At 39.8% G+C, this 23,809-nt stretch overlaps 1 protein-coding gene across 2 annotated transcripts in view; it reads right to left on the reverse strand.

Annotated features, from left to right (window-relative positions):
* The window catches only part of LOC137030782 (syndecan-2-A-like), a 43,572-nt gene that overhangs the window by 5,545 nt on the left and 14,218 nt on the right, over nt 1–23,809 (reverse strand). For both annotated transcript variants that reach the window (XM_067401217.1, XM_067401221.1), the window contains exon 2: nt 3,530–3,641. In XM_067401217.1, coding sequence (XP_067257318.1) covers nt 3,530–3,641 — 112 coding nt within the window. The remainder of the gene's footprint in view (nt 1–3,529; nt 3,642–23,809) is intronic.

A 23,809-nucleotide genomic window follows, 5' to 3' on the forward strand; every position in this document is an offset into this window, starting at 1 on the left:
TAAAAACATTGATTCATTCATGAGCAAAAAAAGTGGCTGTGTTATTTGAGTGACCTATTTGAATTATTCACTTAACTAATTAAAAAAATTAGTCAGAAATCACATACTCTTTTGATACAATTTTATACATAGTACATTTTATATAGTATGAATGTAATCCAGACATACTACATTCGCCATGTTGTCATTAACACGTGACCTGCTAGCGTCAATCGAGTGAGTCTTATGAGTGAGTCACTGAATTATTCACTTAACTGTTTCATTCAGGAATTAAACCACAACTGTCTATTACCTAAAGACATGCAAAAGTTAATTCTGCTGTCGCTCAGTTTCGAACAATTTTTCACTGACAGAGAAAAAACTGTCATTATAGTGTATAAAATATAATTTCCTCAATATTATTTCCTTATATTTGCCTATGGTCAAATTACAAATTGTGCTGATTTACAACAACACTTTTGTTCGTACGGTATTGCTATAAAGTCCCCCTGTAGTCAATAATTTTATCCCTTAAAACTCATCTTTGATCACCAAAATTACATATTTAAATGTTTTTTCCTGTGATTTTTTTTTTAATGCCTTAAAATAGCTTGAATGTACCTCTACACCCTTGCCTCATTTAATATACACATCTACGAATATGATAATTTGCCCCGCCTCCACTCACTCGCACTAGCTCAGAGATCCACTCGGTCAACTTACTGAGGTAAACGCTGCACATTGGTATCGCTTTTTACAACGTCAGACACATTACGGTAATTAATATGATTAGCGTTTTTCTTGACTACATTATCAAACAGCTAATAATGTGTTGCTAATATTACACAAACCATGTTCACATTCATGAGTCAGACAGCTGCCTTCAACAGTCAGTATCCTTACAAATGCTTTGAACAACTCAGGACGTCAGTGGAGAAAGGCATATGATATTAGTCATCATAACATCGTAATATGCATCATACACCCGCCATACTGCTAAATCTACCCGTTCTGTTTGAATGGCCTCTATAAGAAATACAAGGCTCTTGAGACTGATTATGCAACTAGTCATTTGTGATTTTGAAAATATGAGGTTTTGCACATGTTAACCTTTGACGTTATAGAGTGATGGGACAATAATGACATCCCAATGGACTGAGCTTTACTTTGAATATTTTAAACTTCTCTCTTTCTTGGATTTTCAGTTCCGTATAAATATAACGATACAGAATGGGGATGCAAGATCAGCACTTTTGCTTAAAGTGTTTCCAAGAGAGACGGATGAAATACATAAAATTTATAAATATTTTAACCGTATTCTCCATTTTGCACTGTAATTGTGCCAGGTACAAGGCACTGTGGTACAGCAGTAAGAGGTAGAGAAATGACTTATTAATAATGCAGAGATTCTGTATGGAGCAGACATCTGCTGAGTGACTATGGTGGTCTTGGCTGACCGCGTTTGACTGCAGGTGAAACATCTGTCCGCTCAAAGGGTGGGCAGCATTGTCTAGCAACCACCTAGCTTCTATTAACAACGCATTAGACAACCTTTAGCCACAAAACACTGGCTCTGTAGGTTGACTGTAAATACTTGGGATATGTATCCCAAATACTTGGGATACATTAAATAGTTTTTCTAGTACATCTACTATACATGCTACACTAGTAAGTTAAAAAGGTAGCTTTTAATAATCATAGTAGCATAATTTCATTTTTTTTTTTTAGTTGAGTGATTGTAAGATAAAAATTACAAGACTCTAACTATGCTAGATTTTTCCAATTTTTAAGGAAATGTCAGTTTTACTTGATGCAAAACGCACAAGGGTGTTTTAGGGTGATTGCTGGGGCATTGCTATGCAGTTGTTAAGATATTTGCCACCCTAAATGGCACCCTAAACACTCACGGTCTTCCTATGAGTCTGCACTTTCGTGACGTAACTCCTCTTTGACTGTTGGGAAGAAGTCTGCTGCGGAGCTCACTTTAGTGTGGGCTCAGCAAAAGTGCACATCAAGGGCACATATCAAACGCAAAGGGGGGCGCCCGCGAGCACCCTTCTGAAACCTAAAATGACAAATGGGACACCATACGGTCTCATGGACTTAAGGGACACGCGCACTTGGCAGCCATTGTAAGTCCACAAGTACGAAAGTGCATATTAAGTGTGCCATTTGGGACAGGGCCAAGGAAATCAACTTTTCCTTGAGCTTTTGATATATAAGAGGTCATTGTTCTATAAGAATATCCTGTAAGTTTCAGAAATGAAAACTTCCTTTTTAGTAAAATAAAAGCTTTTATTGACACCAGGCCCAGAGGATGACTGATCCTGGAATGAATCTATAGGTAAAACATCACCTCCGCAAAAGAAATCAACGACTGCTTCGTCATTGCAACGTTAGCCCCGCCCACTGGCATGTTAGTGAGATGAGGATGAGAGAAGAGCGATACAAGACTAAAAATACCATTACCTTTCAAAGGATCCAAATGCTAAAAAAATGGTTATTTATTTTCAACAATGCAAATGTCTCAGTTGAGCTTTATTTATTTGTATTTGGTACATTTTGGTATGATTCTTTGGTAAATTGATCACATTTTAGCGCAGGCTTTGCACTTTTACGATATGGACTCGACAGTATTGCAACAACATGTAAGTAACTGTGTTAATTCTAATGCCTGATCTGATATGTAATATTTCATGTACAGCTGATGTTCTTCATCTATGTGTCAGTAAATCAAACCAGTGACTTAACGGTCAACTTCACAAGTTCACATAGTTTCTCTTAGTAGGAGGAAAATAATCTGTTATTTAAACTGTGATTAAATTATATATAGAGAAAGCGATCAAAGAACGCTCCCCTTACAATCGCTGGAGCTGTCAATCAAACAGCCTTTGTTCATGATCACTTTAAGTACATTGTCTACAGCTACTTGGACCAAGGCAAAAGAGACTTTCCATAGGTTTCTACAGTCCTATTCCAAATGACACACGTTGTCGGTCATGTGCTAGTGTCTGTGGTGTCCAGAAGACTGGAGGGTGCCCCATTTGTCATTGTAGGTTTCAGAACAGTCCAAAGCAGACTACTACACAACAAAATGGCATTACATCTCCAAAGTGTGGACTTGGGGGATAAACACAAGCAAAATTTCAGCTAAGTGTTGAGGGCAAAAAAATGTCCATTGTCCATTGCCATTAGTGTAGTCTTGTATAAAGTACACCTCACACAGAAGTCACTTTCAAACCAACTCGTGAATTTATGTGATCTAACATGAGCAAAATCTGCATGGGGACATTTTCAATCAGTGCTTTCGGGAAAAATAGCCCTGATCACAAAAATAACAACACACATCTCCTCAAAAAGCCACATGATTAGAAATGATCATTTACAAATGGTGTTGAATGAGTTATGTGTCAAAATGCAACACTTTGTGTTAGGGGTTTGTTGAGTAATAGACGTAATATCATAATCATGGTCTCTTGAGAACGAAGATGCCTCAGAATAGCAACAGTAATAAAATGGGATATTTTAGAATCATATAAACAATCCTTACCAGATCCTGAACCAGAAGTGAAGTCATCATCATCTAAAGGGTAGTCACCAGACTGCTGGTCATCCAAATAGATGTCATCAGCTGAGGCAGGGGACTGACCGGAGACCAGTACCTGCACGGGTGAACACAAGCAGAACTTTCAGAATAATTTCATTTGAAATGTATATCTAGTAAACTTTCTGTAAAGAAAAAGGTTTAGTCATTCCCTTAGTACATATGAAATTAGTATTCTTCAGTTACTGAAAAAAGAAATGCGCACCACTTAAGTACCATTAACATATCAAACAAAACCTTTTTTCCATTTCTAAACAACACAAAAGAAAATCTCAGCTGATTTTGTTTTATGCTGAAGACATAAACAACAAAAACGCCTGCCCAAGGTTCCTCCCACTTCTGTTTCCCTGGAAACTACCTCAAAGGAAAGTAATATTTGATTCTCTTCCTCTGGAGAAAACTCTCTGAAAGCTCTCTGACCCACTAAAACGGTGCTAAAAACCAATCTAAAAGTCAGCATCTGTCATTTCTTTGCACATTGTGGAAGTAACAAAAGGTTTATCGCTCTGAAGTAATACTTCAAGGTTGAGGGGTGGCGCAAACGGACAGACACGGTCTAGCAAACAAACGCAAGCTATCATTGTTGTCAAGAGAGGGGCAGATGGACCTATGTCTATTTCCAAAACCTATGACCCTTTCTTTTTCACCATGATGGTATCACATCCTCCAGTGGCTCCGTCATCTCCCACAAACTTTTCCATTCACGCTTGCTCGAGCTCAGCCGTCTCTGATCTTCTCCATCCATGTTAACCCTTCAGCAAATCACAAAGCGTCACCAACAGCCAAGCTTTGTGCACCTATATGTGATTGTATTTCTCATAATGCAGAGGGCAAACAATGAAATAGTGCATGAAAGCACTGATATTGTCTGTCTGTATGTGTGTGTGTGTGTGTGTGTGTGTGTGTGTGTATTTGATTAAAGTCTACAAGAGCGCCAATTGATCTGACAATGATATTGGATAATACTCCAAGCACCTTTGTGTGTAATCTGAATCCTCCTATTCACCCGGATGATAAATAATGGCATTCAGGTGATAAGGTTCAATTTTATAGCGGTCACTCATGTGGGATAAAAACCCAGGAAAAGTGAAGGGGCTGGATTCAAAGCCTGTACAATAACAGGAGGCTGGAGCGGGTGCTGTTTTCAGAGGCACTGAGGGGGAGATTAAACGGGACTTGAAAGCCAATGGAAGACTAAATAAAGCCACAGAAGAGCCAGAGCCTGTGATCAGCCGCGGGTCCCGCTCAGGACACCTCAAACATACATCAGCCTCTGTTTGACTCTTCACATTTTTCACAGTCTCCTCACAAAGCAAAGGCTTTCATTAGCCGTCATTGCTCATCGTGACAGAGAACACACAGGAAGACGGGATACAAAAACCCCTGTTTAACCTAGACAGCTTACAATAACTGTACTTGAGTGACATAAGGGCTGTGTATGAAACCTAAGGCAGCTGGCCAGACAGTCAATGACTAAATAGCAAGTGTTTTGTATGAAGCAAATTGGTTTCAGACAGACTTCAAAGGCACTTCAATGTCATCTCGAATGATCTTGAATGAAGGCACCCATTGAAAATTTTCCAAAATTTGTGGCACCCTACAATAATGTCACAATTCTGGAATTTCTCACTTCGATATGATACCTTGTAAAAATATAGATATTCTATACCATGGGGAAGAACCGCCATATATACTGTCAATTAGACAATTTTAATTAGGGCTGGGCGATATAGCACATGCGATTGTCACACGCATTTCGTCAGTAAAGCCGTATCAAGGGCTCAATTTCGTCAAATGTAGCGCCATTTAATAGACAGAACCGTAGATCACTGACAAGCTACGCAATATCACGTTCATTATCGCAGATGAATTGCCTTAGGAAATGAACGCGATATTGCGTAGCTTGTCAGTGGACTACGGTTCTGTCTATTAAATGCCGCTCCATTTGAAAGCAGGTGATGGCGATTTAGCGGTAATCAGGGAACCAGCTTTACTGACGAAATGCGCGTGACAATGGCATGGGATATATCGCCCAGCCCTAATTTTAATATTATCTAATTTTTTGTCCATCCATTGAAAGAACTGATTTTTTTTTTATCTGAAGAGATCACTTTATATGATGACATGATTTTAATTTAGTATTAATATAAACATTGCTCAATTATCATTACAACTATCTCATCTAAATGTTTGCTCAATCAATGTATTTGTTTTTTACAATGGGGTAATTTTGTTGCAATTGCACAAGATGTCTTGATTTCAAATTCTGAATTGAATTTGAAGACAAGTAAACAGTCATAGTAAAACATGTATTCAAATATATTCAGGTAGGTTTAATAGTAATAGGGCTATTCATGTAAGAAACACTAGAGAAACTGACATAATTCAATGTTAAAAAAAAGGCTAGGATAGTCTTCATTGTAAAAATCAAATGCAGATAAATACAGAAGTTACAAAAGTTATTCAGTCAAGAGCAGTGAGTGATTTTCTTTGTCTTTTGTAGTTTGATTGACTGTCACTTTAAGACCTGATACACGGATCCAATATACTGTTGTGCATATGTTTTCTTTCCGAACTTTTGGCCACCCAAAAGTAAAAATTCTGTCATCATTTATCCACCCTTGTGTCAACCTGTATGCATTACTTTCTTCTGCAGAACACAAAATAGGTTATTTTAAAGAGCGCTGGGAACCAAACAACACTGAACCCCATTAACATCCATTGTGGAAAAGAGAAAACCATTTCTCAAAATATCTTCTTTTATGCTCCACAGAAGAAAGTAAGTCAGGTCTGGAACAACATTAGGGTAACCAAAAGATTATAGAAATGTCATTTTTGGGTGAACTATCCCTATAAGGAGCTATTTTTTCAACCTGATCTGACCTTTAAAGACTACTTTTGTTGGTGTAACTTGATGTAGTCAGGTTAAATCAATGATATGAATCATGTTTCAAGATGTTACCACTTGCACATTTTACCTTACAAAACATCTTTTAACTGCATCTCTGCATACTATCTTTCTATCTTTCATCATATTTTTTCCTTTTCACTCTCTCTCTCTCTTTCTACCAAATAAAGAACATAATATAAAAATGGTAAATGGTGTCTGATCGTGTGAAGGTTGCTGACATGATACTAAATTCAATGCTATTCATTTGCAAAGGTGTTCGGAAAGTTGTTAGTGTATGTAGTTGCTAGAAGTGGTAAGTGGTTTCTAGTGTGTTCTGGGCTGCTTTTCCCAAAATCACAGTGAGCGAAGTTGATCTTATGGACTATTGGCAGCAATGGTTTTATGATCTACTTAGGTTTACAATGCTTTTGGGAAATGCAGCCCTGGTTGGTTGCAAGATCCTTACTGGCCTAAGTCAAAAGATACAACAACAACCAAGTCAAGTATGATATTCTGATCCCTGGATATGATCCAATCCCTCTATTAATGCAAGTCTATGAGAATTTGTATACTACACCTCTCCACAACAACCTGCATGGTGCATTAAGGTATCGTTCATGTTTGTACCATAAAGTGGAGGGCGAGTTGTGCACCAAAATATTTGTTCAAATCCCCGATTTGAAACGCCCGGAACACTTCATTTTCCGCATTCTGTTCCATCTAGCACACAGTTGAGTGTGCAAGCTGTTCAAAGTTTACTGCATTAAGTGCGGATAGACACATAGGGGCATGTGCACACTATGTGGACCGTTCCTGAGCGCTCAAATCATGCACATATTCGGAGCTTTACGAATCTTTTGTTTTCGAATTAGTGATTCGGATCTCCTATCAAATGGCTAAACTGCTGAAATCACGTGACTTTGGAGCTCCGAACCACTGAGATCACGAGATATTGTTCAAAAGTCGTTATTTAGTTTTTTTGGTGCACAAAAAGTATTCTCTTCGCTTTATAATATAAAGGTTGAACTACTGTACTCACATGAACTGTTTTAAATATGTTTTTAGTACCTTTATGGATCTTGAGAGGTTCAGTGGCTTTGCTCTCAATAGAGGCTTCACTGAGCCATCGGATTTCATAAAACAATATCTTATTTTGTGCTCCGAAGATAAACGAAGGTCTTACGGGTGTAGAACGACATGACGGTGAATAATTAATTACATTATTTTCATTTTTGGTTTGAACTAACCCTTTAGAGTTGGCATGAAAAGGAAATTCATCTATTCATCTATTTTTTAAATGCTTCTTACTCTATTTTTTTTTTTTTTTCTCTCAATCTCAATCAAAAATCTTAATCAAAACATCTTCACATTGCAGTCTGGTAAAACGATCGACTGTACCAGACTTCTCTAGTCATTTAGTGTGCATAAAACCCTTTTCAAGCAACTGACCTCAGACTCACATTTCGATCTGCCTTCATCCAATCAACAACCTATGGTTAGAACCAACTTACAAAAGTCAAAGTATCAGAAAATATGGAACATGTGATTCATAAAAACAGCATGTGCATATTTTTAAAAAGGTCAAACTCAACCATCAGTATCAAATCCTAAAATAATTCCAGCATACATTTTTCCAATTTTTTTCTCTCATATGAAAGTGTGAGTCTCCGTTGCTTAATCCGTCTTCCAGTGAGAACGATTCTGATCCCTGTGATTTTCATACCCACGTGTTTCATGAAAACTGGCTTTAATGAAAGGCAAAAGTGATTTAGAAAGGTTTCTAGAAAATCCTAGCGTTTAATTGAATGGGAATGCTCGGAAGAGCTTCAATGAAATTGCTAATGGGATGAAGGGACTAAAAAGTCACGAACCGAACGAAACTACTGCAGGTGGAGGAGTCAGATCTCAGATTTCAGACTGAGTTCACTTTATTTTCTTTACTTTGAGGGCGGCCATGAAAGAGAGAGAGACATAAGTGAGGAAAAGAGAAAGAGTGAGAGAGTGAGGAAAGAGTGTGTTGGAAAATATCTCTCATTCCAAAACAAACTCCTGTCAGCCATATGAAGGTGAGAGCCGCATTCCTGAGTTCCCGGACTGCAACACAAGTGCTGTATTGTGCGAGGGTCTGAGTCCCTCTCTTTCAGCCCGTGCCAATGATACAGCTGGACAGGAAACTCTGAAACTCACAACCAGCTCACTCTTCTCACTCAAACAGCCTTGCCAAGCACACTCTCTCTCTCTTTCCCTAACACCCTCTCTCTCTCTCTCAGCACACCGTCACCAACTCATATGTTACACACAGTGTCCAGCCAGCTGTACGCAGCTGCCAAGTCGCAGAGTTGAAAGCAGAGAGAAAGTACTGACACATATGCTGGATTTGGCAAGCAGAGGTCTAAAGTACATAAAAAGAAAACATTTACTGCTGACCGAAAATGAGGTGAATAATTCAAAGACAGGAAGCAACAAGGGCAAGAAATTAGAATGCTGTCTGTGCCAACATTAAAATGTCTACAATATATCAACATTGAAATTTAATGTGATTTTAATATGATTTCACTTGGCCTTCACATGACAGTGGCAGAATCTAAATGCTAGTGGCAGTTCTCCAGGTGTCTCCGTCTGTTTCCACACCATGTGAAAACCTGATTAATTAAGTCTACTCAGGCTTCCCTCACACCCTTACCACAGGACACACTGTACAAAATAAACAAATACGGTAAATTGAGCTAGCAAATGTAAATGCAGCCATTTTCCATAAGCCATTTCTCTCAAGTCAACAACCTCTAGTAGAGTGGACGGCATATCCATAGAAAGACTCAGTTTGGAATGAAAAGCAGTTTTTTCTTTTTGTCTAAATCGCTAATGACAGTAAGAATGTAAATCTGTTGTAAAGTCGTAAAAAAAATTGTCCAACTAATAGTCTGTATGACTGCTTTCTCTTACAAACTGTACTGTGGTGCTTCCATGATTTATTAACAGTATCAGATGGTATAATAATAAAAAAACTATCTTTATACTTTGAATACATCAAGTGAAATCAAATAATGAACTGGTTCGATCAAAATCAGGCCAAAATGCTGTTCATTTTGGAGTTTGCTTATCTTCAGTGCAAAGTATTGTCAATTGACCCTTCGCCGGGAGTTTGATTGACAAGCAATCTAACCAATCATAACGCCGAATCCACCATTTTGTTCGACAAAGCAGTCAGTAGTTAGAAGATTAACCTCGGTGGACTTGAACTTGAAAAATGGTGTGTATTGACGTCTTGCCGCATTTGAAACAACATTCCTTCTCATGTTCATTCATGTTTATTTGATGCTATAAATTAACTAGTAGGAAGAGACGATCGGATCACGAGCCGCTTAAGCTGAGGTGCTAAAGCAATCTGTCACGACACATTAAAGAGCCAAAAAACTTTTTTTATTGTTCAAATTTCTTAAAATATTACACAATTTGAAAGCTGGGATATTGTTTAATATCAAAAGTAACCTGTTCTGTCTTGTCTGTTGACGTGTTGTCAGTGTCCTCTTTGCTCCGCGATGTATTTTTCACTTTGTATGGCGTGACAGCGCCATGGCTTGTTGGACAAAGCAACAGTAACTAAGGGGGGCGGGTCTTTGCGAAGGGTCAATTCACCTTGTTGTTTTGCAATTCTGAGTCTTGTGTTTTGCTCTGGCCTACGCAACTAACACTTTGACGCTTCAAAAAGTTCATAAAGAGAACGAAAAACCATAAAACGTAATCCATATGGTTTAGTCCAAATTTTCTGAAGAGACACGATTTGCTCATTATGATGAACAGATTGAATTTAGGCTTTTATTCACATATAAACATTGATCAACTCACGCATCAGTTATGGTAAACAAAAGCTTAAGTGCATTTGACGTGTGAGAACCAATGAGGTTCATTCTCATGTGTTACGCAGCACTTTTGAGCTTCTGCAAGAGGTTAGTTCTCGCGCATCAAGCAGGTTCGGCTGAGCTTCTGTTCATGTTTTCTGATCAATGTGAATAAAATTTGTGAATTAAATCTGATCATCATATAAAGCGAGATAAAGCAAATTTGGACTAAACCACGCAATTCACATTGATTAGTTTTACAATTTCTTTATCAACTTTTTGAAGCGTCAAAGTGGTAGTTCAATAGCTGTCTATGGAGGGACAGAAAGCTCTCAGATTTCAATAAAAATATCTTAATTTGTGTTCCGAACATGGGTCTCATGGGTGTGGAATGACATGAAGGTGAGTAATTAATGACAGAATTTTCCTTTTTGGGTGAACTAACCCTAAACTGTCGACGAGTTTATAGCTGGCTACCTGAATATAAACAACCTGTTTAAAGTTGCAATGAAACAGAAGTAGTGACAGATCTTTTCTTCCATATTGTGACATATATTCGAATGTAACAGATTATCAAAATCTAGGTGGGAATTTGGTTCTATTCATCAGTTAGATAAAATTTGGATTAAAAAATATGTTACAAAACATATAGGGCCCTATCATACACTCGGCACAATGCGACAGCAGGCACGACGCAAGTGTTTTTTGCTAGTTTCAGCCTGACGCAATTATCATTTTCACGTCCTGAGCCATGTTGTTTAAATCTGTTCGCCCATGGTCTGGTCTGGGTGTTTTCAGGCGCACTGTTGTCACATTGTTTTGTCTGACCAACAAAAACCTGGTCTAAAGTCAATGGCGCAGTATTTTTATTTAAAAAATAAAAAATATGCGCCTATAGGCAGGTGCACAACTTGCCCACACTCTGTTGTTACACACACAGGGACAGCAGCACACACACATTTTTAAATATTAAAAATAAAAAGAATCCTCTCTGGAGAAGTGTTCAGTCTTTTTGTTTGAAACTTCCGCCATGTAAATAGCAAATCCGCCATGGTGCAACCACACATAAAGGGCTTTTAAAGGGAATGGGAGATGACGCTCCGATTGGTTTATTGCACGTTGCGCCCAAAACACACCCATGACTCATTAAGAGACTATACGTACAACCCTTTTGGACCATGCGCCTGACGTGCCAACAATTTTTCCGTCGTTGAACAAGCAAAAGAGGATTCTGACCTAAGTGTAACTGCACAATGTGTTAAAATAGGGCCCTTAGTGTGAATTTTCATTTCATGCCAACTTTAAAGGTGTCATCGTACGCTTTTTTACAAGATGTAATATAAGTCTAAGGTGTCCCCTGAATGTGTCTGTGAAGTTGCAGCTCAAAATACCCCATAGATTTTTTTTTAATTAATTTTTTTAACTGCCTATTTTGGGGCATCATTAAATACGAGCCAATTCATGCTGCGGCCCCTTTAAATCTGGCGCTCCCCCGCCCACGGAGCTTGCGCTTGCCTTTAACAGCATAAACAAAGTTCACACAGCTAATATAACCCTCAAAATGGATCTTTACAAAGTGTTCATCATGCATACTGCATGCATACATCGGATTATGTTAGTATTGTATTTATTTTGATGTTTACATTTGATTCTGAATGAGTTTGAGGCTGTGCTCCGTGGCTAACGGCTAATGCTACACTGTTGGAGAGATTTATAAAGAATGAAGTTGTGTTTATGAATTATACAGACTGCAAGTGTTTAATAATGAAAATAACGACGGCTCTTGTCTCCGTGAATACAGTAAGAAACGATGGTAACTTTAACCACATTTAACAGTACATTAGCAACATGCTAACGAAACATTTAGAAAGACAATTCACAAATATCACTAAAAATATCATGATATCATGGATCATGTCAGTTATTATTGCTCCATCTGCCATTTTTCGCTATTGTTCTTGCTTGCTTACCTAGTCTGATGATTCAGCTGTGCACAGATCCAGACGTCCTGCCCTTGTCTAATGCCTTGAACATGAGCTGGTATATGCAAATATTGGGGGCGTACATATTAATGTCTGTTACGTAACAGTCTGTGTTATGTTGAGATTCTCCTGTTCTTCTGAGGTCTTTTAAACAAATGAGATTTATATAAGGAGGAGGAAACAATTGTGTTTAAGACTCACTGTATGTCCATGTTTCCATGTACTGAACTCTTGTTATTCAACTATGCCAAGATAAATTCAATTTTTAATTCTAGGGCACCTTTAAGGGCACACACTTTTAAAGGTAATCATCTCCCATTTGAGTACTGAGGTTTGTTACTGGCACAGTGACACAAGAACACATTAACATGTTCAATGAATGTTCAAAGGGACCATTTGCTTACAATGCATCTGCGTTTGTGTATGTACATCTTTCTGTCCTCATGAAGACTAGAAGATGCTTTATCCTTAGAGGTTAGCCAACTATTTACCAAACACATGAGTCAATCTTTGCCATCCAAACTTACAATACAGTATATTTGTCATAATGACAGTCCTTTGGGAGTAACCAGGGGATAAATTTGTTTATTTAAGTGGTGTGCACCACTGTGGTGGTCCTATTTACATACAAATAAATTAAATCAGTGAGATAAGGAATGCAAATACACTGACTAACATAAAAGAGGACAGGCTACAGAGCCTAACAGGCTCATGAAAAGGAGAAAAATACAGCAAAGAAGAGAGAAAAGTACCAGTTTAGAGACTGAATTGAAGACACTGAATGCACAAGACAAAGCAGGTTTTTTTTAGCTGCTGGGTGAAGCTGAAGCTCACACTGCCAGACTAATATGATTATTACACTCCGAACGGCCCCTTTACACATTCCAGACTGCATTCGGTTCCCTTAATGTAATCTCAATATGAAGCAGACTGCTGTGTTTCCTTTGAAATTCCTCTCTATGCCCCTGAGGCCTGGCTGTGTAATTTCACATAGTCTGCTGCTCCGCTCCAGCCGCAGGAAAACGTGGTGTGTTTTCCTAGTTCAGACTGACACCTATTACACAATGATGCCATAAAGCCACCATCTTTCCTGGTAGAAAACACAAGCAGAGCCAGCATCTGTGCTGGTTCTCTCTGATCAGAGGTACAGAACGAATTACCCTTGGACAAACAGCTAAATCCAGTATGACCTCAGTTGTCTACATCACTTTAATTAGCAGACATGCAGTACTTCAAGATTTATGTGTGAAGTTCCATTTAAATTATATGTTGCTTATTGCAGACTGTAATAGCTAGTTAGTTGAAAATACATTTCTAGGCTTTTCCCATTGCGAATTACTGCGAGTTAACATTGTTTTTAACCTCCAGGCTACTATTAACCTTGGGTTAAGCAACATTTCACACTTTTTAATTTTGAATGGGACTTAGCAATGATTTTTTGCTCTGGGCAATGAAGCCCTGCTCAATGTCAACAGATTGCCTACAGTCTGCTTACAGACTGCCCTGATGCATATCACACAAATATGTCAATAAATAAATAAATCAAAATAATCTCATCTCACTCGTGCCAGTTTTCCAGGTGGCATCAAGTCTTTGAACAATATACTTTGAAAGAAGTTTTGTTTGAGGTAAGATAAAAAAACTAAAAAAAAAAAACTATCCAAGAGCACAATAAAGTGCTGCAGGAATAAGTCATAAAACCTGGAAATAAGCATTTTTGCACTTATGGCACATCATTCTGAAGTAAATGAAACGGTTTTTGGTTAAATGCCTGAAATAAGGTCTGTGGTTAATGTCTATCGTTTTGTTTTATGACATAAATTACATCAGCAATATTTAATTTTACATGTTTCGCTAAGTGACCAACCTGTTAATTACCTGTAAATAGTCCGCTTTTACAGCCTTAAACAAAACATGTAAGAAACATCAACTTTTGTTGGTCAAAGAACTTATATTCTGCAATAATAATCCAAAAATACAATTGGCTTTTTGTCGAGGGGACCATTGTTACGCTAACTTCCAGGTTGGCTTGTAAATACGTCATTACTGCAACATTCTATTGTATATTGAGCTTTGTTTCCCGAGTTATCAGTAGCCTACTTATGGATGCATAGTCATTTTGATTAAAAAGTCGGTAGCACTTTATTTTACAGTCCTGTTCCCCAAGTACATACTATGTACTTATTATAGTAATTGCAATAACTGGGTAATAACTAGGTACTAACGCTGAACCTACCCCAAAACCTAACCTTAACCAATGTAGTTACCTTATATTTACCTTATATTACCCAGTACTTTCTTAAAGGTGCCATCGAACGTTTTTTTTTAAGATGTAATATAAGTCTAAGGTGTCCCCTGAATGTGTCTGTGAAGTTTCAGCTCAAAATACCCCATAGATATTTTCTCTCCGCCCCCGGGGCTTGCGCTTACCTTAAACAGTGCATAAACAAAGTTCACACAGCTAATATAACCCTCAAAATGGATCTTTACAAAGTGTTCGTCATGCATACTGCATGCATGCGTCGGATTACGTGAGTAAAGTATTTATTTTGATGTTTACATTGATTCTGAATGAGTTTGAGGCTATGCTCCGTGGCTAACGGCTAATGCTACACTGTTGGAGAGATTTATAAAGAATGAAGTTGTGTTTGTGCATTATACAGACTGCAAGTGTTTAATAATGAAAATAATGACAGCTCTCTTGTCTCGGTGAATACAGTAAGAAACGATGGTAACTTTAACCACATTTAGTACATTAGCAACATGCTAATGAAACATTTAGAAAGACAATTTACAAATATCACTAAAAATATCATGTTATCATGGATCATGTCAGTTATTATTGCTCCATCTGCCATTTTTCGCTGTTGTCTTTGCTTGCTTACCTAGTCTGATGATTCAGCTGTGCAAATCCAGACGTTAATACTGGCTTCCCTTGTCTAATGCCTCGATCATGAGCTGGCATATGCAATTATTTGGGGCGTACACATTAATGATCCCGACTGTTACGTTAGAGTACACTGCAAACAAAAACGAACTGTGATTGGTTCCTTTTCATGTCAGTCAGATGGCTCTTCTTGTTTAAGTGGGTAGGGAAGATAAACTGCAAAGTTGTCCACAATTTATGCCGATACTCAATATGTGTCCGAATAACAAACTAACTAATGTTTAACTGCTTGCACCAAAACTGAAATAGAGAAAAAAAAGAATTTTTCATGTTCATATATGTAGGGAACATCGATGCGGATGACATCAAAATGTTCTGCATCAAACATGACAGCACGTAATTTTGGATAGTAGTTTTGGAAGTAATATGCAAGTCAAACAATTCTAAACTAATGCTTAGTTCCCTCAGATGACTTTTTACAGCATCTGGATAAAACAATTAAGGCAAACACTTCCATTATAATAACAAAAAAGCATTTTGTGCAGATGGAGAAGCAGTTAGTGCCTGATATTAACCTCATAAATATGCAAATTTCAGTGTGAAATCTCAAAACTATCCAGGATAAAAAAGTAAATTAAAAAAAAAAACAGAAATAACCCAGGATTACAGCAGGGTTGACAATTTAAATATGTAGTCTTATTTTAAAGTATACATGCTTTTTATACACTTATTACACATTGATGAGGTGGTAATGTTATTCATATCATTGTCATCTTTTTCTTTCAACACATTTAATTTTTCAAGCCATTTCTTCATTGAGCGTTACATTCAAAATGCAAGACGGGCACTAAAGCACAAGAAATTCAATAGAAACATCTGAGTCATTCACTTGTGCATTGAATTTAGAAATGAATATGAATCAATTTTACAGCACAAGAAAAAGAATGAAACAAGAGAAGAATAAAACAAAAGAGCAAACAGTGGGACACTGTGTAATGACTATTGGCTAATGAGCTGAATGTGTTGAAAGCTACAGATGTTCTTCTGTCAGCTCATGTGTGCAGAGACAAAAACTTTAACAGCACATAAACAAAAGACACCAAATTAAGTGAGAAAACCACCTTCAAACAGGAAGTAAAATAGGCTTCTTACTGTTTCTATGTTTGAGCTTTAGCTAATAGATGATAATTGACTGAAAGTCTAATGAACCATGAAAGACAAAAAAAGGCTTACTACATTTACGTTTAGATCTTGTCCTCTCTCTCTCTCTCTCTCTCTCTCTCTATATATATATATATATACAGTATATATTAAAAGTAAGTGCACATTCAAAAGCAATGGGTACAACTTGACATTTGAATGTGTGACATTAGGTCTAAAGACCTTTTTAAACTAAACCACACACAGCTACTGTGTTTGTGGACTAAAACCTTGAGGTTTACACTACTGTAGCTGTCAACTCTGAAGACTGACTGGAAGATTTGTGACCAGCGTGCATGTGTCAGGCCTCCAGGACTCCGGTAATGATCAGGTCTACCGGACAGTGTGAGAACGCAGCTGTGACCGTGATATTAACCCCAACCGGCTGAGCTCTCGACGCACAGATGATATAACGCCTGACCAGCTGCGGAGATTCAAACACACAGTGCACACACAGACTAAAACACTTACACTTCACTGCACATATATACAACATCCATCAGGCTGCCATAACTGTCCAGAATATGCTGGATGGAAACTGGGAACCAGGATGAATACTGTCCATTCAGACCACAGGCATGTCTGGTATTCCTAAAATGCCTTCTCAAATACAGGTGCTGTCGGGAGTGGATAGAGAAAATGAAGCAAACAGAATGAGAGAAATGAAGGGCACAGAGAAGGTTTGCAGGAGAAAGAGAGATGGAGAGGAGATGAAAAAAAAGGCAGAGAAGACCAAAAAGAAGCTATGCAAAACAGGGTGGAAAGCTAAAAAAAACCCTGTTACCAAAATTTGAGATTGAATACATTTTAAAACCTAGATTTTTCTGTGTTTTTTCTAGTAATAAGCATTAAAGTCCCGCTATATGCTTTTTTGAATATTACTTTTCATGCAGTGTGTTCCAGCTGTTTGTGAATGTAAAAGGTCTGCAAAGTTTTAAAGATCAAAGTGCATGACTGTCTCCTGAAAGAAAGTAACGATTCTGAGCTTCAGAAATGAATTGTCAGTAATTCCAATCTCACTTCCTGTTACAAACCTACACATTGTAATACATTTGCATAATGCCAGCCTATGGTCTTCATCGGCTGCTTGCGAACAACTTCTATTACCATCAAATACTGCAGTTGTAGCTATGAAGCTAAAAAGACTGGAGCAGTTTTAAGACACTGTGAGAAAAGAGATGATGCTGCAATGTATATTATGAGAAAATTAAAGTGTTTTTTGACTTTGGATGCATGTAAACCTATTGTAGGGGACCTCAATAAACCTCAATTCAATAAATATCAAAATTAAATATTAATCAGATAGAAAAAACAAGGATTGAATAATTTATCCTAATCTGTGTATCAGTAGGGGGTAATTATTTGATCCAAATATTTTTAGGGACAAATTAGTAAACACTAAAGTTTGTGTAAAAAGTAAAAAATAAAATTGATTTTGTAATGGTGGAAAATTATGTGAAAACAGGGTTGAATGCAAAATGTCCAGAATAGATGAATACGAATTGGATATTGCGTTATCATAGATACAGGTACTTTAAGGTACTTTAAAACCTCAATTTTTGTGTTATCAACTCAAAATTTCAAACACAACTTGGTTAGACATATGGATTTGAGTTTCTAGCAATTTTAGAGTCCAAATTATTTTGTTATAAATATATATATATATATATATATATATATATATATATATATATATATATATATATATATATATATATATATATATATATATATATATTTTTTTTTTTTTTTTTTATATATATAAAATATTAAATGTTTAGTTCCGTACATTTTCTTTACAGTAAACTTAAACCTCTATCACTTTTTACGCTTTAATTTTTTGAAAGTGCCTACGCTTCTGCTGAGTGTCTTCTGTATTAAGAGACCTTAGGTATGAATTCCAAAGCATTCATTAATTACAACCATTTAAAATCAGATCTATGCACTCAAAAAGGGGGGTGAACAGGTTAATACTACTTTTTGGTAACACTTGAGTATAGGGAACACATATAAACTATTAACTATGACTTTTCCCTCAATAAACTCATAATTTACTGCTTATTAATAGTTAGTAAGGTAGTTGTAAAGTTTAGGTATTGGGTAGGATTAAGAATGTAGCATTAATATGTGTTTAATAAGTACTAATAAATAGCAAATATTCTAGTAATATGCCTGCTAATAAGCAACTAATTAAAAGACCCTAAAATGAAGTGTTACCTACCTGCTTTTGAACTTTCTATTCATGAAAGGATTAAAAAAAATGTATCACGGTTGTCTTCAAAATTGATAATAATAAGAAACGTTTGTTGAGCAGCAAATCAGCATATTAGAATGATTTCTAAAGGATCATGTGACACTGAAGACTGGAGTAATGATGCTGAAAAATCAGCTTTGCCATCACAGTGTCAAGTATAGTGGTTTTAATAAGATACATAACGCAAGGGATAACAAACACGGAAAATTTTAATAAACGCTAGAAGAATACACCAATAGTAATAAATTACATTTTAAAATATATTCAAATAGAAAACAGTTATTTTAAAATTGTAATTATATTTCACAATATTACTTTATTTTTGACCAAATAAATATGTTAAAACCTTTTAACAATAGTGTATCTAATAGAGATCACAATGAAAAGCATGGAATTTGTGCCTCTAATGCTTTAAAAATGTAAATATCAGACTTTACTTTATTAGTGGAAAGTGGCACAAGGCTTTATACCTTTATATTGTTATAGACTGCTGAGTTATAATGAAGGAAGGGAAAAAATGACGGTTAAACAGCATGTGAGGTCTACTGCATCTGGAGAACAGGTGAAAACACACACACATACTGCATATACTGTACAGATATGAAAATGTTCCACGGTCTTTCCAAAAGACTGAGAGTTTATGACCTGGTCCGTGTACAGTTTTAAAGTGATGTTAAAGTTCAACTTTTCACAGCACATAAATACACAGTAAAATTTTAAAAGGCGTTCTCTTGTGGTTTTATTAAACTTTGGACTAACCACTAATCATTCTATTCAACTTGAAATTTATTTACCATTTTTAAGCTAAAACGTCATATAAGTCATGTGAAGCACCATAACGGTGTTGCCAGCTGGTATTTTTTAACGATCTTTAGAAACTCATGGCATACTGTCTTTCAGTAACTTAAAACCTCATACCTCGTTTTCCAATTTCTACGCACAGTATGTACTATTGTGTTGGTGCACACCTGGGGCTCATGTGGGCGCTTATTTAAGAGTCCTTTGGAGAGCTCAGGTAACCCATTGGGTCATGAAGTGCACACCTGGTTATTCAGCCCACTGATTTACAGCACATAGCACACCTGAGCTCTCACATACAGTATATCTGTTCACATGAGTGGACAATTAAATCCGAGAACTGATACAGTGACATATATAATACATAATGGTCTTATCCATTTTAATCACAATTCACTGGTCAGGAAATTACTTAGCATGGAATAGCCTTCACCTTTGTTTTCTTTAAATGTTTAAGCCGTGTGGGTAAACTTACAGACAGCTTCTTACAGGAAGAAGAGTCAGTGTTGTTCCACTCAATGTTAATGGCTTCAAACAGTTCATAAGTACTTGAAAAATGTCTGCACCCTGACTAGGCCAAAACATGAGCCTGATGGACTTGTTTTCAAGCCATGTCTTGGTTGTGTTTGCAATTTGGCCAGGAGCATTGTCTTGTTGAAAAATAACATCTGATCATTCCTCTTTAGCTAACAACTTTTCATTTGTTGGTAGTAAGCCATTCTGTAATAAACTCCTCTTCTCCAAAGCAGTAAATGACTTTTCACAGTGAAGTAGCTCACAAATATCAGCAGCTAAAAAGGCTACCCACACAGTGACACCTCTACCTCCATGCTTTACTGTGCTAGAGATACATTTATTATTATATTTCTCACCAGACACTGCGCTGGAGCATCACCATGCAACTTGTTCTTCATTGTGATTCATCACTCCACACACAACTTCCCATATTCTGCCAAAAACTTTGATGTCGTTGATGTTTTTCTGAGACAGCAATGCCTGAGTACATTTGCTTAAATTTTGACCAATAATTTTGTGGTTTCGATTATCATCTCTTTCACGTCCACACTCACATGACAATGCAGTTCTTCATCATCATGAAAGTTAATTATTTGTGTTTTAATGCCATAACAGTTTAAACTTTTGATATATGGTTTTCTGAGCGCACACATCCAAAGCACACGCACAGAAAGCCGACCATAAGACGGCACGTCCTGTGAGTATTAAACGTCTCGGTTACGTATGTAACCCTCGTTCCCTGAAGGAGGGAACGGAGACGTACGTCAGTAGTGACCGACGAATTGGGATATCGCTTAGAGAGCCCTATCATCTTCGTGTAAACTAAAACAAGCCAATGGAATTGGCGTGCGATATTTGCATAATGCGCACCGCCCCCGACAGGTGTATATAAATAGGAAGCAGATGCAATCGCACTCTGTTTTTCGCTGAGGAGACAACTGGTGTCCGCACTACAGCGAGGGTACAGAAACTGTGGCGACGGGACGTACGTCTCCGTTCCCTCCTTCAGGGAACGAGGGTTACATACGTAACCGAGACGTTCCCTTTCAGTCGGTCACGTTCGACGTACGTCAGTAGTGACCGACGAATTGGGATCCCAACTAAAGCGCCACAGTTACGAAACCCCTTCCAGTGCCCAGCGCAAGCTCAGCCGCCCATAGCACCGGCTGGCGGTGAAGGGGGCGAGCTTACACCGAGAGAGTCTACTGCTGTCTACCACTACCCACTAAGTAAACTAGACACACTGGGGAAGCGAACCCGAAGGGACGCTGCGGAGACCACTACCTACCCAATGGGGGAGGAGTTTACGTGGGAATGCACATATGGACTGGCCCGGAGGGGCAGTACGCATATGGAGTCCCTGGGATGGCTCCACCTGGTTAGGGGGAGACTCATCTGACAGGTGACAGCAGAGCTGGCTCTGCTAAGGGAAAAACACGGACTCGGCCCGTAGGGAGTTTTAAACCGTGGAAAATACACATATGGGACCGCTCACGTAGAGGGGTCACGACATATGGGCCCCAGCCAACAGACAGCGTCAGCGACGGATGTAGGCCTGGCATCAGACACTCCGCAATGTCCGAGCCGAAGGGGGAGGCGGAGGAACTCGACAGGGTTCGCCAAGCGGGGAACGCGACTGGAGTGAAAGTATGCACGTATCCGGCCAGAGGCGGGAATGGCATTGCAAGCCGACACTTAGAGTGGGTACAACACGTCTACCGACTAGTGGATGCGAGTACACGCGAGGATACCGGCTCTACACGTAGGCTATAAAACCTAGCGAACGTGTTAGGTGTCGCCCAGCCCGCAGCTCTACAGATATCTGTCAGCGAGGCGCCATGAGCCAGCGCCCAGGAAGAGGCCACCCCTCTGGTGGAGTGGGCTCTCAACCCGAGCGGGCAAGGCACGCCCTGGGATTCGTACGCCAAGGCGATGGCATCCACTATCCAGTGGGCCATCCTCTGCTTGGAGACAGCCTTTCCCTTCTGCTGGCCTCCGTAACAGATGAAGAGCTGATCTGAGGTCCTAAAGCTTCGCGTTCTGTCCACGTAAACGCGCAGAGCGCGGACGGGACAGAGCAAAGCTAGGGCTGGGTCTGCCCCCTCCGAGGGCAGCGCTTGCAGGTTCACTACCTGATCTCTGAAGGGAGTGGTAGGAACCTTGGGCACGTATCCAGGCCGGGGTCTCAGGATGACGTGAGAAGCACCGGGCCCGAATTCTAGGCACGTTTCGTCGACCGAAAATGCATGCAGATCCCCTACCCTCTTCAGGGAAGCCAATGCAACCAGAAGAACCGTCTTAAGAGACATTAGTTTCAGGTCGACTGATTGCAAAGGTTCGAAGGGATGACCCCGGAGAGCTGTGAGAACCAGGGTCAAATCCCAAGAGGGTACGGAGGAAGGGCGAGGAGGATTCAGTCTCCTGGCCCCCCTCAGGAATCTGACGATCAGATCGTGTTTCCCCAGGGACTTACCCTCAACTGCATGGTGATGTGCGGCAATGGCGGCAACATACACCTTGAGGGTGGAGGGAGACAGCCTTCGCTCCAACCCATCTTGCAGAAAGGAAAGCACGGATCCGACCGAACATGATCGGGGGTCCTCTCGGCGAGAGGCGCACCATTCGACGAACAGGTTCCACTTCAGCGCGTAGAGATTCCTAGTAGAAGGAGCTCTAGCGGAAGTGATGGTGTCTACGACCGCTTGCGGGAGATCACTCAGAACCTCCGCATCCCGTCCAGGGACCACACGTGGAGGTTCCACAGATCGGGAGGCGGGTGCCACAGGGTGCCCCGTCTCTGAGTCAGGGTGTCCTTCCTCAGAGGAATCGGCCAGGGAGGTGCTGTCACGAGGAGAATGAGGTCTGAGAATCAGGTCCGAGTGGGCCAGTACGGAGCCACTAACAGAACCTGCTCCCCGTCCTCCCTGACCTTGCACATGAATAGTGCGAGAAGGCTCACTGGGGGAAGCGCATGTTTGCGCAGACCCGGGGGCCAGCTGTGTGCCAGGGCATCCGTGCCGAGCGTGCCGCCGGTCAGGGAATAAAACCACTGGCGGAGGGCAGTTTCCGGGGAGGCAAACAGGACTACCTGGGCCTCGCCGAACCGCTGCCAAATCAGCTGGACCGCCTGGGGGTGGAGCCGCCACTCGCCCGCAAGTAGATGCTGCCGTGACAGCTCGTCGGCTGCACGGTTGAGCACACCTGAGACACGAGTGGCCCGAAGGGACCTCAGATCCTTCTGACTCCACAACAAGAGATGACGGGCGAGTTGCAACATGCGACGGAAGCGTAGACCACCTTGACGGTAGGTGTACGCAACGGCCGCAATGCTTAGTGAGCGGACTAGAACGTGCTTGCCTGACAACAGCTCCTTGAAGCGGGCCAGCGCAAGACGAACCGCTAGCAACTCGAGGCAATTGGTATGCCAATGCAGCTGAGGCCCCGTCCAAAGACCTGTCACTGCATGCCCGTTGTACGTGGCCCCCATCCCGTGGCAGAGACATCTGTGGAGACCACAGCGTGCCTGGACACTCGTTTGAGGGGTACTCCGGCCCACAGAAACGAAGGGTCCAACCACCGGATAAGGGTGCGACGGCAGCTCGGTGTCACGGGGACACGGAGCGTGCCGCACTGCCACGCCCATCTCGGGACCCGGCCGCGGAGCCAGTGTTGAAGCGGTCTCATATGAAGCAATCCGAGCGGCGTTACCGCGGCTGCAGATGCCATATGCCCCAGGAGCCTCTGAAAATCTTTCAGTGGAGCCGCTGTCCTGCACTTGAGCGAGCTCAGGCAGTTCAACACCGACTGGACGCGCACCTCGGTGAGACGCGCAGTCCGTGCGACCGAGTCTAGCTCGAGAC

This window comes from Chanodichthys erythropterus, chromosome 2, assembly GCF_024489055.1.
Source record: "Chanodichthys erythropterus isolate Z2021 chromosome 2, ASM2448905v1, whole genome shotgun sequence".
Classification (NCBI taxonomy): Eukaryota; Metazoa; Chordata; class Actinopteri; order Cypriniformes; family Xenocyprididae; genus Chanodichthys; species Chanodichthys erythropterus.